Here is a 13,209-nt window from a genome sequence, read left to right as displayed (position 1 = left end):
CTATTTCTCCATCTTCAAATAAATTCTGAATATATTAATTGAATGTGCATTCTGAACAATGCCCCACGGCCAATTAAAAAAGAAAGAATGAATGACTGTCTTGGTCTTTGTGCTATTAGGGAGATATATAGATGATGTTACAATACAAACTAGAGCATCTCGTGAAGTAGAAGAAAGTTCCTAAAAGCAATGGAATCTCAGACGTAGAGATGAATTCTAATTGGGTCATTTAGAAAAAGCTTAATGAAAGAAACACGTCTGAATGGACTTTGAAGGATTTATTAGTCTTAATGTTTGTTGTGTTAGAAGACAAGTGGATAATTTTTATTTGTCTCCTTTTTTTTTTTTGGCAGCTAACAGAGACCCCATAGTAAAAATCCTGGGCTCTGATTATAATACAATGAAAGAAAACTCAATTGCATTAAATATTCTTGGCAAAATTACCAGAGATGATGATCCTGAAAGTGAAATTAAGATGAAGATTGCTATGCTGCTTAAGCAATTGGATCTGCACCTCCTCAATCATTCTCTAAAATATATTTCACTGTGAGTCTTTTTCAAAAAGGAACCTCTATTGTATTGAGCCAAGATTGCACCACTGAACTCCAGCCTGGGTGACAGAGCAAGACTCTGTCTCAAAATAGATAGTTAAATAAATAATAAAATATTACAATTAAAATTAAAAAATTAAAAAGGAACCTTTAAAAATTAGCTACAAAGTTGCTTTCAGAGTTTTAGAAAAAAAGACACAAGAAAAGTAAAGTATGGAAGTTATTGCTATGGATTTAACTTTACATTTTATTGGAACAAACAATTTTCCTGGGATTCATTTATTCCAGTTCTAAAAACTAAAAATTGCAGGTAACATCACTAAAACATTCTGGTGGGGTTTCATGCAATTCTGAAGACATTAGGTGGCCTTGTTATTTTCAAATGCTCTCAAGACTATTACACAAATTATTAAATTATAATGCAGATATCATGTAGAGTTTGCATAGTCCAAAGCATGTTCATTTTCTAATATTTTTAGTGTTAGAATATTATCAGCATGAAATAAAGTGAATATTTAATGGAGTACGTTTAATGTTGCATTAAACACAAATCACTAATTACTTGATGTGTTGACAGTGCTGTTATAAAATTATAGCATGGCTAAAATTAACTGCAATTTTAATTACAAAAAAGATATTTCTCCTGATACAATGAAATGTGTTCATGTGTTTCCTAGATTCTGTTTAAAGTATTTAGGCTGACATTTTAAACATTTATTTCAGAGAAATAAGTTTAAGTCCCGTGACGGTGAAGAAGGATATAGAACTGCTCAAACATTTCTCAGGAAAAGGAGACCAAACAGTCTTGGAATCTATTGAATATACCTCAGGTTTGATGTTTTCTCAGGCTCATTTTATGTTATTTACATTTTCATAATTACATTTGCAAAATGCTTTCAATGTCTACATTACAAGAGAAGGTTTAAGAAGGGGAAAGCTTAAAATTTCCACAATATTTATTTTGTGGAAGCCAACACTTTTTACCAAACTCTAGGTTAAGGAACTCCTGTAAATTGCTTGATGATTGGTTTCAGATTATGAATTTTCAAATGGATGTTGAGCCCCACCGTGGAGACAAATTCTTGGGGAATTTGTTATGTGCTGGTGAAACCTCACGATGGTGAGACTCTGTGCATTACTTGCAGTGCAGGAGGAGTATTTTTAAATGGTGTAAGTAAATTTTTAAAAACGTAACTAAAGCCAGTGGACTTTGATTGTTAGCTGTAGATGTCTCAGGGGTGTGTCCCAATGACCACAGAGAATGAATTACCATTCCGTGGGATAGAAGCAGATTCCTTTGATATATGTTTGCTGGGCAAATCCAAAATAGCTTCAGAATTAGCTCTCTTATTCTCCACTGCAGGTCATTAAGCCAATCTGATAAGAAATGGGCTTCAAAGTGACCCATTCCACTTTATAAATGTCTTTAACGTAATCACTTCACTGATTCATTACACAGCTTCCAAATGATAGAAAGGTCAAAAAAGGAACATTGAGATAATACAGATGTCATAACTGCAGCTTGCATCCTAAGAGTTGGAGGGACAAAGGGAAAGAGAGGGGCTTATCTAAATGTAGAAGGTAGGAGACAGTGCCCCATGAAGCTGGGACCCAGACCTCTCGGGAGGGTCCACTTCCAGGCTGTGCTGGTCCCCACAGAGTTCAGACCATCTCCATGAGGCAGGGCTCCAGATCTCTGAAGAGTGGGCACTGCCCAGTTAATGCTCATACCTCGGGAAGAGGATTCTTGTAGAGATGGCAGAGCTGGGACCCGGACCTTTGAAAATGGAGCACTGGATGACTGATAGTGATATTTCCCAGGGGGTGAGGTGAGCCTGTTTCTGGGACCGTGAAAAATCAACAAACCTGCAAACTGGAACCAACTGTTGCTACTGGAAGCAACTGCCACTGTGTGGAAAGAAGGGCCGTTGCTGGGGTGACTGTAACAGGGACAGTGGGCCAGCAGGAAGCAGCAGGTCCCTCCTCCCTCTGCCAGCCTTTCAGTCTTCCTTTAGCTGATTCTAATGACGGAGCCTAACCTAGCCTGGTGAAAGGAGAAATACGACATTGCAGATTCCCGCGTGAGTAGCACAAAGTAGAGGCTGGGTGGCTGGGCTTTGAGCTGAGTGATAAACAGCACACAGTGTTCTGGATTAAAACACTTTCAGTCTCATCCCTATACACAGAACCAGCTAGAAGGAGCTTAGCTTTCACCTCTGCAACATCCTGCCCTCAGTATCTTCAACATAAATTTGGAACTCAGAAACAAAATTCTACAAGGAGGATCCAAGTCCTTAATGGGGACCCAGCCATCACGGGGGACTGCCTGGAGGGTTGTTACATGTTGGCTTGGGTTGGTACCAAAATGCTGGAGCCTCTTTTCTGATTACCTATAGTTATCTTTCTGACATGCCTTTTAGTGCTTTTCTTATTAGCATGACACTGAGCTCATTTCTACAAAGAGGAAGTAGACAAATACGATTTTGCTTTGGTTTATGATATTTTAGAAAAACGAAATCTCTAATTAGGAATAAAGGGACAAAAGAAGGAATGATTTTCTTTGACCTTCTGGAGGGGGGCAGGGAGTCTTTATTTCTATCAAAGGTTATTATTTATCTACATACATATAACTTATTTAGCATGGAGATATGTAAGTATCCCTTTAAGTTTTAAAAAAATGAAAGACAAGGACCATAAAACTACTCAATAATTACAACAAAGTTTAAAACACACTGGTCATATGTATAGAAATGTTTTTGTGTATACAGTTATATATAACAAACTGCAGTTATATGTATTTATATACATATAGTTATGTGATGTGTCTGTATACATTATATATATATATATTCTGTTATGGAAGAACAATAGAGGTAGGGAAGAAAAGGAAAATGAGGAAAGGAAAGAGACAAGAAGAGAGAGAGAGACACATGGGTGTGTGGACAGATCGTTACACAGAGATCTAGAAAATAAGCCTATAGCAACCATGCCACAGACAGAAGAACAGAGTGTGACAAACAGAAACGTAGGCTTTTCCACGGTTAAATTCTAACCTTGAAGACTTTTATGACATCGTCAACTAAGGCTCGTGAGGTCATAATGCATTTTCAGAGTAGAGGGGAGCGGAGAGAAGGAAGCTCTCACTTCTCTGCTGAACAGCAGAGTGCCTTACATGCATATAGGAGGTACTCAGTGAAGCCTTGCTGAATGAATGAACAATTGAATGAAGGAAGGAATGAGTGAATGAATGGAAAAATAGATAACATTAAATTAAGGGGGAAGGATTTTGCCTATACATTTCCTGTATAAAAACTACCATATAGATCCTTCGGAGATGAAAATAATACATGTGGCTAGCTTGTGATGTATTGATCAGCTTCTTATAATTGTTCTTATGTTAATCATAGAATGAAACTTGTTTTTTCCCAAAGGGCAAAACAGATGATGAAGGGGATGTTAATTATGAGAGAAAAGGTTCAATTTATAAAAACCTTGTCACATTTTTAAGAGAAAAATCACCAAAATTTTCAGAAAATATGTCTAAACAGGTAAGTTTTGTGGTTTCTTTTGAGCTTTCATAGCATTATGTTACTAAACTACAACTTTCTATGGTACAAGAAAAACAGTAATTTTGCCTATTTTTGGGCACTTTTTATTATTAGTGTTTTTTTTTTTTACAACATAACATAAAAATACTGTAAATGTAGTATCATTGTTCAGGGTTCAATGGCATTAATTACATTCACAATGTTGTACAAATATCACTATTGTCAATTTCCAAGTCTTTTTCGTCTCTCCAACTTGAACTCTACACTCATTAAGCAATAATTCTCCATTCCTTCTTCCCTGACTTCCTGGTTAACTCTGATCTGCTATTTCTATCAGTTTGCTTATTTTAGATATTTCATGTCACTGGAATGATATAATATTTGTCCTTTTGTGTCTGGGTTCTTTCACTTAGCATAGTGTTTTCAAGGCTCATCCATGCTATAGCATGTATCAGAATTTCATTCTTTTATGGTAGAATAATATTTTGTTTATGTATAGACCACATTTGGTTTATGCATTCATCCCTTGATGGACACTTGGGTTGTTTCCACCTTTTGGGTATTGTGAATAATGCTGCTATGAATATTGGTGTACAGGTATCTGTTGAGTTCCTATTTTCAATTCTTTTGGGTCTTTTCCTAAAAGTGGAATTTCTGGGTCATATGGTAATTCTGTATTTAACTTTTGGAGGAACTGCCAACCTGTTTTCCATGGGGGCCACACCATTTTCATTCTCACCAGCATTATCCAAAGATTCCACTTTCTTCACATCCTTGTTAATGCTTCTTATTTTCTAGGTTGTTGTTTAATTATAAACATCGTAGTCAGTGTGAAGTGGTATCCCATTGGGGCTTTGGTTTGCATTTCCATAAAGATTAGTGATGTAGACCATATTTTCATATATTTGTTGGTTATCTGTATATCTTTTTTGAAGAAATGTCTGCTTGAGCCCTTAGCTTATATTTTAAATTGAATCTTTTTGTTGTTGTAATTTTTGTATATACTCGATATTAACCCCTTATAAGATAGAAGGTTTGCAAATTTTTTCTCTTGTTCTGCAGGTTGCCTTATAACTTTCTTGATAGTGTCCTTTGATGCAGAAACATTTTTAATTTTGACGAAGCCTAATTTACCTATTTTTTCTTATTTTCTTACCTATTTTTTACCTATGCTTTTGATATCATATTTAAGAAACCATTGCCAAATCCAAGGTCATGAAAAATTTAGCACTGTGTTTTTCTTCTAAGGATTGTATAGTTTTAGCTCTTAACTTTAGGCCCTTGATCTCTTTTGAGTTGATTTTTGTCCATTAGGCTCCAATTTCATTCTTTTGCATGTGGATATTCAGTTTTCCCAGCACAATTTGTTGAAGAGATTGTCCTTTCTCTTTTGGATGGTCTCAGCATTCTTGTTGAAAATCAATTGATCATAGATGGAAGAGTTTACTTGGGGACTTTTAATTCTATTCCATTGGTCTATATCTTTCTTTTAGTTATAATAGTTTTGACATAAGGAAGTGTGAGTCCTCCAACTTTGTTCTTGTTTTTTAATACTGTTTTGATATAAGGAAGTGTGAGTCCTCCAACTTTGTTCTTGTTTTTTAATAGTGTTTTGGCTATTTGGTATTCCTTGACACTGTATATGAGTTTTAGGCTTGGTTTTACATTTCTGCAAAAAATGCCATTGGGTTTTGATAGAGATTTCATTGAATTTATGAATTGCTTTACATAGTATTGCCATCTTAACCATATTAAGTCCTCCAGTTTATGAACAGGAGATAGCTTTCCATTTATTTGTATATTTAATGGCTTTCAGCAATGTTTAGTGTTTTCAGTGTACAAGTTTTTCTCCTTCATTATATTTACTCATTAACATTTTATTATTTTTGATGCTACTGTAAATGAAATTGTTTTCTAAATTTTATTTTCAATTATTCACTGCTAGTGTATAGAAATACAGCTTTTGAGTGATCAAATCAGATCTAATTTTTGAGTGTTAAAATCAAGATTGAATTTTGCAACTTCACTGAATTCATTTAACTCTCTGTGTGTGTGTGTCTATGGGTGTGTGTGTGTATTCTTAGGTTTTTCTGCATACAAGATCATGCCATCTGCATACAGATAGTTTTACTTCTTCCTTTCCAATTTAGACTCTTTTGAAATTTCTTTTTCTTGACTAGTTACTGTGGCTAGGACTTCCTGGACTATGTTGAATAAGAGTGGTAAAAGCAGGCATCCTTGTCTGATTCCTGATCTTTTTTTTTTTTTTTTTTTTTTTGAGATGGAGTCTCACTCCATCTCACTCTGTCACCCAGACTGCAGTCTGGAGTGCAGTGGCATGATCTTGGCTCACTGCAACCTTCACCTCCCCTCCCGGGTTCAAGTGATTCTCGTGCCTCAAGCTCCCGAGTAGCTGGGATCACAGGCATCTGCCACCATGCTCTGCGAATTTTTAGATTTTTAGTAGAGATGGGGTTTCACCATGTTGACTAGGCTGGTCTCGAACTCTTGGCCTCAAGTAATCTGCTTGCCTCGGCCTCCCAAAGTGCTGGGATTACAGCTGTGAGCCCCCATGCCTAGCCTGACTCCTGATCTTAATTGAAAAGCTTTTAGGCTTTCACCATTGAGCCTGATGTTAGCTGTGGGATTTTCTTATATGACCTTTAGCATGTTGAGGAAGTTGCCTTCTATTCAGTTTTCCTTTTCTTTTCTTTTTTTGAGATGGAGTCTTGCTCTGTCACCCAGGCTGAAGTGCAGTGGTGTGATCTTGGCTCACTGCAACCTCTGCCTCCTGAGTTCATGTGGTTCTTCTGACTCAGCCCCCATAGTAGCTGGGATTCCAGGTGCACACCACCACACCCGGCTAATTTTGTATTTTTAGTAGAGATAGGGTTTTCCCATGTTGGCCAAGCTGGTGTCAAACTCCTAATCTCAGGTGATCCACCTGTCGCGGCCTCCCAAAGTGCTGGGATTACAGGTGTGAGCCACCATGCCCGGCTCCAGTTTTCCTTTTCTTGGTGCACCCATCGTTTTGTAGACCCTCCTGAGTAAAATATGCACATGGGAGGGAAAAATTGAGGATTCGGATGTTAGAGAATACCTTTATTATTTTATCTCAGTTGTTTCTAGAGTAATGGTTTGAAATTAATTTTTAGTTAGCATTTCAAAGGCTTATGTTTCCACATAAACTGTTTGTTTTGGCTTTTTCCCCTCTTTGGAGGCCTTTAGGATCTTCCTTGGTGTTCTATAATTTTTGTGGTATGGTTTGTGCAGATTTTTGTTTCTTTTTGAGATTCATCTATGCTTTTGCATCTATCATTAATTTATTGCTTTTATGGATGTGTATTATTCCATTGTATGGATATGCCACAATTTGTTTATCCACTCACCTGTTAATGGATGTGTAGTTATTTCAGGTTTTGGGCTATTACAAATAAAACTACTAAGAACATTTTTGTACAAGGATTTGTATGATCATATAGTTTCAATGTGCCTAGAATGAAATGGTAAGGTCATATGGTAGTTGTATGTTTAAGCAACTGGTAAACTGCTGTCCATAGTGGTTGCAATATTTTACATTGATGTAGGCAATGTATGAGAGTCCCAGTTCTTCCACATACTCATCATTAACTGATATGGTCAGTCTTTTAACTACAGACATTCTAATAGGTGTGTACTGGTCTCTCATTTGGTTTTAATTTGCAGTTCTTGAATGCATCTTTTCATGTGCTTATTGGCCATTCACATATCCTACGTGGTAAAGTGTCTATTTGGACTCTTTGTTTGTTTTTTTTCATTGGGCTATTCAGTTTTTTATTGAGTTGCAACAGATCTTTATATATGTTCTTGGCTTATATATTCTGTTAGATACATGAAATATAAATATTTCATCCCAATCTGGGTCTTGTGTTTTTCTTTTTTCTTTTCTTTTTTTTTTGAGACAGAGTCTCCCTCTGTTGCTCAGGCTGGAGTGCAGTGGCATGATCTTGGCTCGTTGCAAGCTCCACCTCCTGGGTTCACAATGTTCTCCTGCCTCAGCTTCCCAAGTAGCTGGGACTACAGGCACCCGCCACCGCGCCTGGCTAATTTTTTTTTTTTTTTTTAGTAGAGATGGGGTTTCACCGTGTTAGCCAGGATGGTCTCAATCTCCTGACCTTGTGATCTGCCGACCTTGGCCTCTCAAAATGCTGGGATTACAGGTGTGAGCCACCGTGCCCGGCCGAGTCTTGTATTTTTATTTTCTAAGCAATGTCTTTCAAAGAGCAAGAGTCTTCGATTTTGATACAGTCCAACTTATTTTTTCCTTATAGTGTTTTATAACGCTTTTCCAAACCCAGTATAACGATGAATTTCTCCAATGTTTTCTTCTAGAGATTTTTCAATTTTACCTTTCCAATCTATGTCTATGATCCACTTTAATTTGGTTTGTGTATATGAGGTATGGATCAAAGTTCATTTTTTTCTTTTGCTTATCTAGTTGTTCCAGCATCATTTGTCAAAAGTAAATCTATTGTTTTTTCACTGAATTACCTTTATAACTTTGTCAAAAATTAGTCATTCATTTGTCTGTGAATGTATTTCTGAACATTTCATACTGTAACTTTGATTTCTCTATTTTTACACCAATACCACAGTCTTGATTACTCTAGCTTTATGATAAGTCTCGAAGTTGTTTATTTTAAATCCTCCAATGGTGTTCTTTCAAAAAAGTTTTTTGGCTATTCTAGATCTTTTGCATGTCCATAAGAATATTAGAGCCAGCATGTCAATTTCTTAAAAAATTGCCTGATGGAATTATGGTTGAGATTGCCTTGAATTTATAGACGAATTTAGGAAAAATGGACATCTTAACAATATTGAATTTTCTAATCCATGAACGTAGTATGTCTCTCCATTTATTTAGGTCTTAGTTAATTTCTCTCACTAATGTTTTGTAGCTTTCAATATACAGGTCTTGTACATCTCTTTTGAAACTTATCTGTGTTTCATATTTTGGGGCTATTGTTAATGAGTTTTAAATTTTCTATTTTTAGTCATTTGTTGCTATTGTATAAATATACACTTGATTTTTGTATGCTGATTTTATATCCTGAAATTTTGCTAAACTCCCTTATTAGTTCTAGTACCTTGTTTATACATTCCAGAGGGTTTTCTATGCAGATATTGTTAGTGAATAAAGATCATTTTCTTATTTCTTCCTTCCTAATTTAACTGTTCCTTCCCAATCTCAACAGTTTTTTATTTCTTTTTATTTCCTTAATGCACTAGCTGGAATCACCAGTAAAAAATTGAATAGAAATGGTCTCTTGTTCGTGATATTACAGGGAAATCTTTCAATTAAATTTGATGCTAACCATTTACAAGGTCTATTCTGAGTCATTGAGAACTTTTATTAGGAATGAATGTTGGATTTTATCAAATGTTTCTTTGTGTACTGTGGAGAGAATCATGTGTTTTTTTCCTCTCTTTTAGTTTGTTAATGTGATTAATTACTTTGATTAATTTTTCAAGTGACAAACCAACCTTACATTTCTGAGACAAACCCCACTTGAATCTTTTATGTACATTATCAGATTTAATTTGCTAAGATTTTGTTAAGAAGTTTTACACCTATATTCATAAAGTTATTGTGTGTAGCTTTGTTTTCTTTAGTATCTTTGTCTGGTTTTGGTATTGAAGTAATACTGACATTATAGAATGATTTAGAAAGTTTCATCTTCTCTTCAATTTTTTGGAAGAATTTGTATAGAATTAATATTGTTTGTTTATTAAATGTTTGGTCGGTTTATTAAATGTTTGGTAGAAATGTTTGGTGAAAGCCATCTGGGCCTGGAATATTCTTTATGGGAAAAATTTTAACTACAAATTCAATTTATTTGACAGCTATGACAGTATACAAGTTGTCTATTTCTTCCTGTGGGAGCTTTGGTAGATTAGATTGTCTTAAAGGAATTTGTTCATTTGGTGTAAGTTGCCAGATTTATTGGCATAAACTTTTTTCATAGTATTCTCTTATTGACCTTTTAATATCTGCAGAATTTGTAGTCATTGTTACCTCTCTCATTCCTAATATTGGTCATTTGTGGTTTTTTTGTTTTGATCCACCTATAGCTATAGGACTGTAGATTTACTAAATTTCCTCAAGGAACTAGTTTTAGGTTTAATTTTTATCTTTTATACTTTACTTTGATGCTTATGTCTTTTTATTTGGGTTTATTTACTCTTATTTCTCCAGTTTTTAAAAAATGTTACAATACATTTAATTTAATCTAGTCATGTTTGTGTTTGAAGAAATTTTGAGGAATTCAGTTGTGAATAGTGTTTTACTTGGAGCATATAAAACAAGGGATCCTCAGCCCAAAAGCTACTTTAGCTGGTAAACAACTTCAGCAACGTTTCAGGATACAAAATCAATGTATCAACATACAAAAATCACCAGAATTCCTGTACACCAACAACAGCCAAGCCAAGATCCAAATCAGGAATGCAATCCCATTCACAATTATCACAAAAAGAACAAAATACCTAGGAATAGAGCTAATCAGAAAGGTGAAAGATCTCTACAGTGAGAATTACAAAACACTACAAAGAAATCAGAGATGACACAAACAAATGGAAAAACATCCTATGCTCATGGATTGAAAGAGTAAATATCATTCAAATGGCCATACTGCCCAAAGCAATTTATAGATTCAATGCTATTCCTATCAAATTACCAACAACATTCTTCACAGAACTAGAAAAAACTATTTTAAAATTCATATGGAACCAGAAAAGAATAGCCAAGGCAATCCTAAGCAAAAAAAAAAAAAAAAAAAGACCGAAGCTGGAGGTGTCACACTACCCAACTTCAAACTATACCACAGGGCTACAGTAACCGAAACAACATGGTACTGGCATAAAAAGCAGACACATAGACCAATGAAACAGAATAGAGAGCCCAGAAACAAGGCTGCACACCTACAACCATCTGATCTACAGCAAAGCTGACAAAAACAAGCAATGGGGAAAGGACTCCCTATTCAATAAATGGTGCTGGGATAACTGGCTAGCCATATGCAGAAGATTGAAACTGGACCACTTTCTTATACCATATACAAAAATCAACTCAAGAGGGATAAAAGACTTAAATGTAAAACTCAAAACTATAAAAACCCTGGAAGACAACCTAGGCAATACCATTTGCAATTGCAACAAAAGCAAAAATTGACAAGTGGGATCTAATTAAACCTCAGAGCTTCTGCACAGCAAACTGTCAACAGAATAAACAGACAACCTACAGAATGGGAGAATATATTTGCAAGCTGTGCATCTGACAAAGGTTTAATACCCAGCATCCGTAAAGAATGGATTTACAAGAGAAAAACAAACAACCCCACTAAAAAGTGGTCAAAGGACATGAACAGATACTTTTCAAAAGAAGACATACATGTGGCCAACAAGCGTGTGAAAAAAGCTCAATATCACTGATTATTAGAGAAATGCAAATCAAAACCATAATGAGATATCATCTTACACCAGTCAGAATGGCTGTTATTAAAAAGTTAAAACATAGCAAATGCTGGTGAAGTTGCAGAAAAAAGGGAATACTTACATACTGTTGGTGGGTGTAAATTAGTTCAATCATTGTGGAAAACAGTGTGGCAATTCCTCAAGGAGCTAAAAACAGAACTACCATTTAATCCAGCAACTTCATTACTGGGTATATACCCAGAGAAATATAAATCATCACATAAAGACACATGCACACATATGTTCATTGCAGCACTATTCGCAGTAGCAAAAACATCAAATCAACCTAAATGGCCATCAGTGGGAGACTGGATAAAGAAAATGTGGTACATATATGCCATGGAATACTACACAGCCATAAAAAAGAATGTGATCCTGTCCTTTTTAAGAAGAAAACCTATTACCCCCTGTTCCACTTACAAATGGGAGCTAAATGATGAGAACACATGGACACAAAGGGGAGCAATAGACCCTGGGGCCTACTTGAGATTGGAGGGTGGGGGGAGGGAGAAGATCAGAAAAAATAACTATTGGGTACTAGGCTTAGTACCTGAATGATGAAATCATCTGTACAGCAAACCCCTGTGACATGAGTTTACCTATATAACAAGCCTGCACATATACCCCTGAACCCAAAATAAATTATTTTATTTTTGGTACAGATGGGGTTTTGCCATGTTGGCCAGGCTGGTGTTGAACTCCTGGCTTCAAGTGATCTGGCTGTCTCAGCGTATGTATGTATGTATGTATGTATGTATGTATGTATGTATGTATTATTTTGACCATGAGAGTTCATGCTGCAAATTTCTTTATGAGCATTGTATAAACTGTGTTATACAGATATTTGATATATGATATTTTTATTCAACATATATGAGGAGTTTCTGCAGATCTTTCTTTTACTAATTTCTAGTTCAATTCCAATGTATTAAGATATTTAGATGATTTTAGTTACTTTAAACTTATTAATGTTCATTTTATGGCCCAGTATATGATCTATTTTGGTGATTTTTTCCTTGTACATTTGAGGAGACTGTATTCTGGTGTTAATGAGAGGTGTGTCTTTTAAATGTCAATTAAGCCAAATTGTCTGATTGTGTTGCTCAGATCTTCTATATCATTACTGATGTTTTTTTCTGCTCATTTTATTGATTACTGAGAGAGTTTTGAAGTCTACCAATTATGGATTTATCTACTTTTCCTTTTAGCTCTGTGTTTCCTTCATATATAATGAAGTTCTGTTGCTTGGTGAATATACAATTACGATTGTGTGCTAATTGATCCTCTATTAGTATGTGTGCTCCTCTTTGTCCCTGTTAATATTATTTGCTTTGGAGTCGATATTGTCTGATTTTAATATGGCCATTCCTGCTTTCTTTTGATTATTGCTTGCATAAACTATTCTTCTCCAGCCTTTCACTTCTGATGTATTTGTATCTTTATATATAAAATAGTTTCTTTAGGCCACAAATAGTTAGGTCTCCTTTTCCATCCAATGTGATGATTTCTCATTTGATTGATGTATGTAAACACTTTCATTTGATGTAACTACTAATATAGTTAAATTTCAATTTACTATCTTGCTACTTGTTTTCTAT

General features: G+C 35.3%; 1 protein-coding gene across 1 annotated transcript in view; it reads left to right on the top strand.

Annotated features, from left to right (window-relative positions):
* The window catches only part of ODAD2 (outer dynein arm docking complex subunit 2), a 189,555-nt gene that overhangs the window by 13,326 nt on the left and 163,020 nt on the right, over positions 1-13,209 (top strand). Inside the window, 5 exon segments of the mRNA XM_016962837.4 lie at positions 354-546; positions 1,275-1,381; positions 1,586-1,639; positions 1,642-1,721; positions 3,983-4,099. Coding sequence (XP_016818326.3) covers positions 354-546; positions 1,275-1,381; positions 1,586-1,639; positions 1,642-1,721; positions 3,983-4,099 — 551 coding nt within the window.

The sequence above is a fragment of the Pan troglodytes genome, chromosome 8 (assembly GCF_028858775.2).
Source record: "Pan troglodytes isolate AG18354 chromosome 8, NHGRI_mPanTro3-v2.0_pri, whole genome shotgun sequence".
Taxonomy (NCBI): domain Eukaryota; kingdom Metazoa; phylum Chordata; class Mammalia; order Primates; family Hominidae; genus Pan; species Pan troglodytes.
The sequence above is the reverse complement of the archived record's forward strand: the minus strand, read 5'-3'. Positions and strand labels throughout refer to the sequence as shown.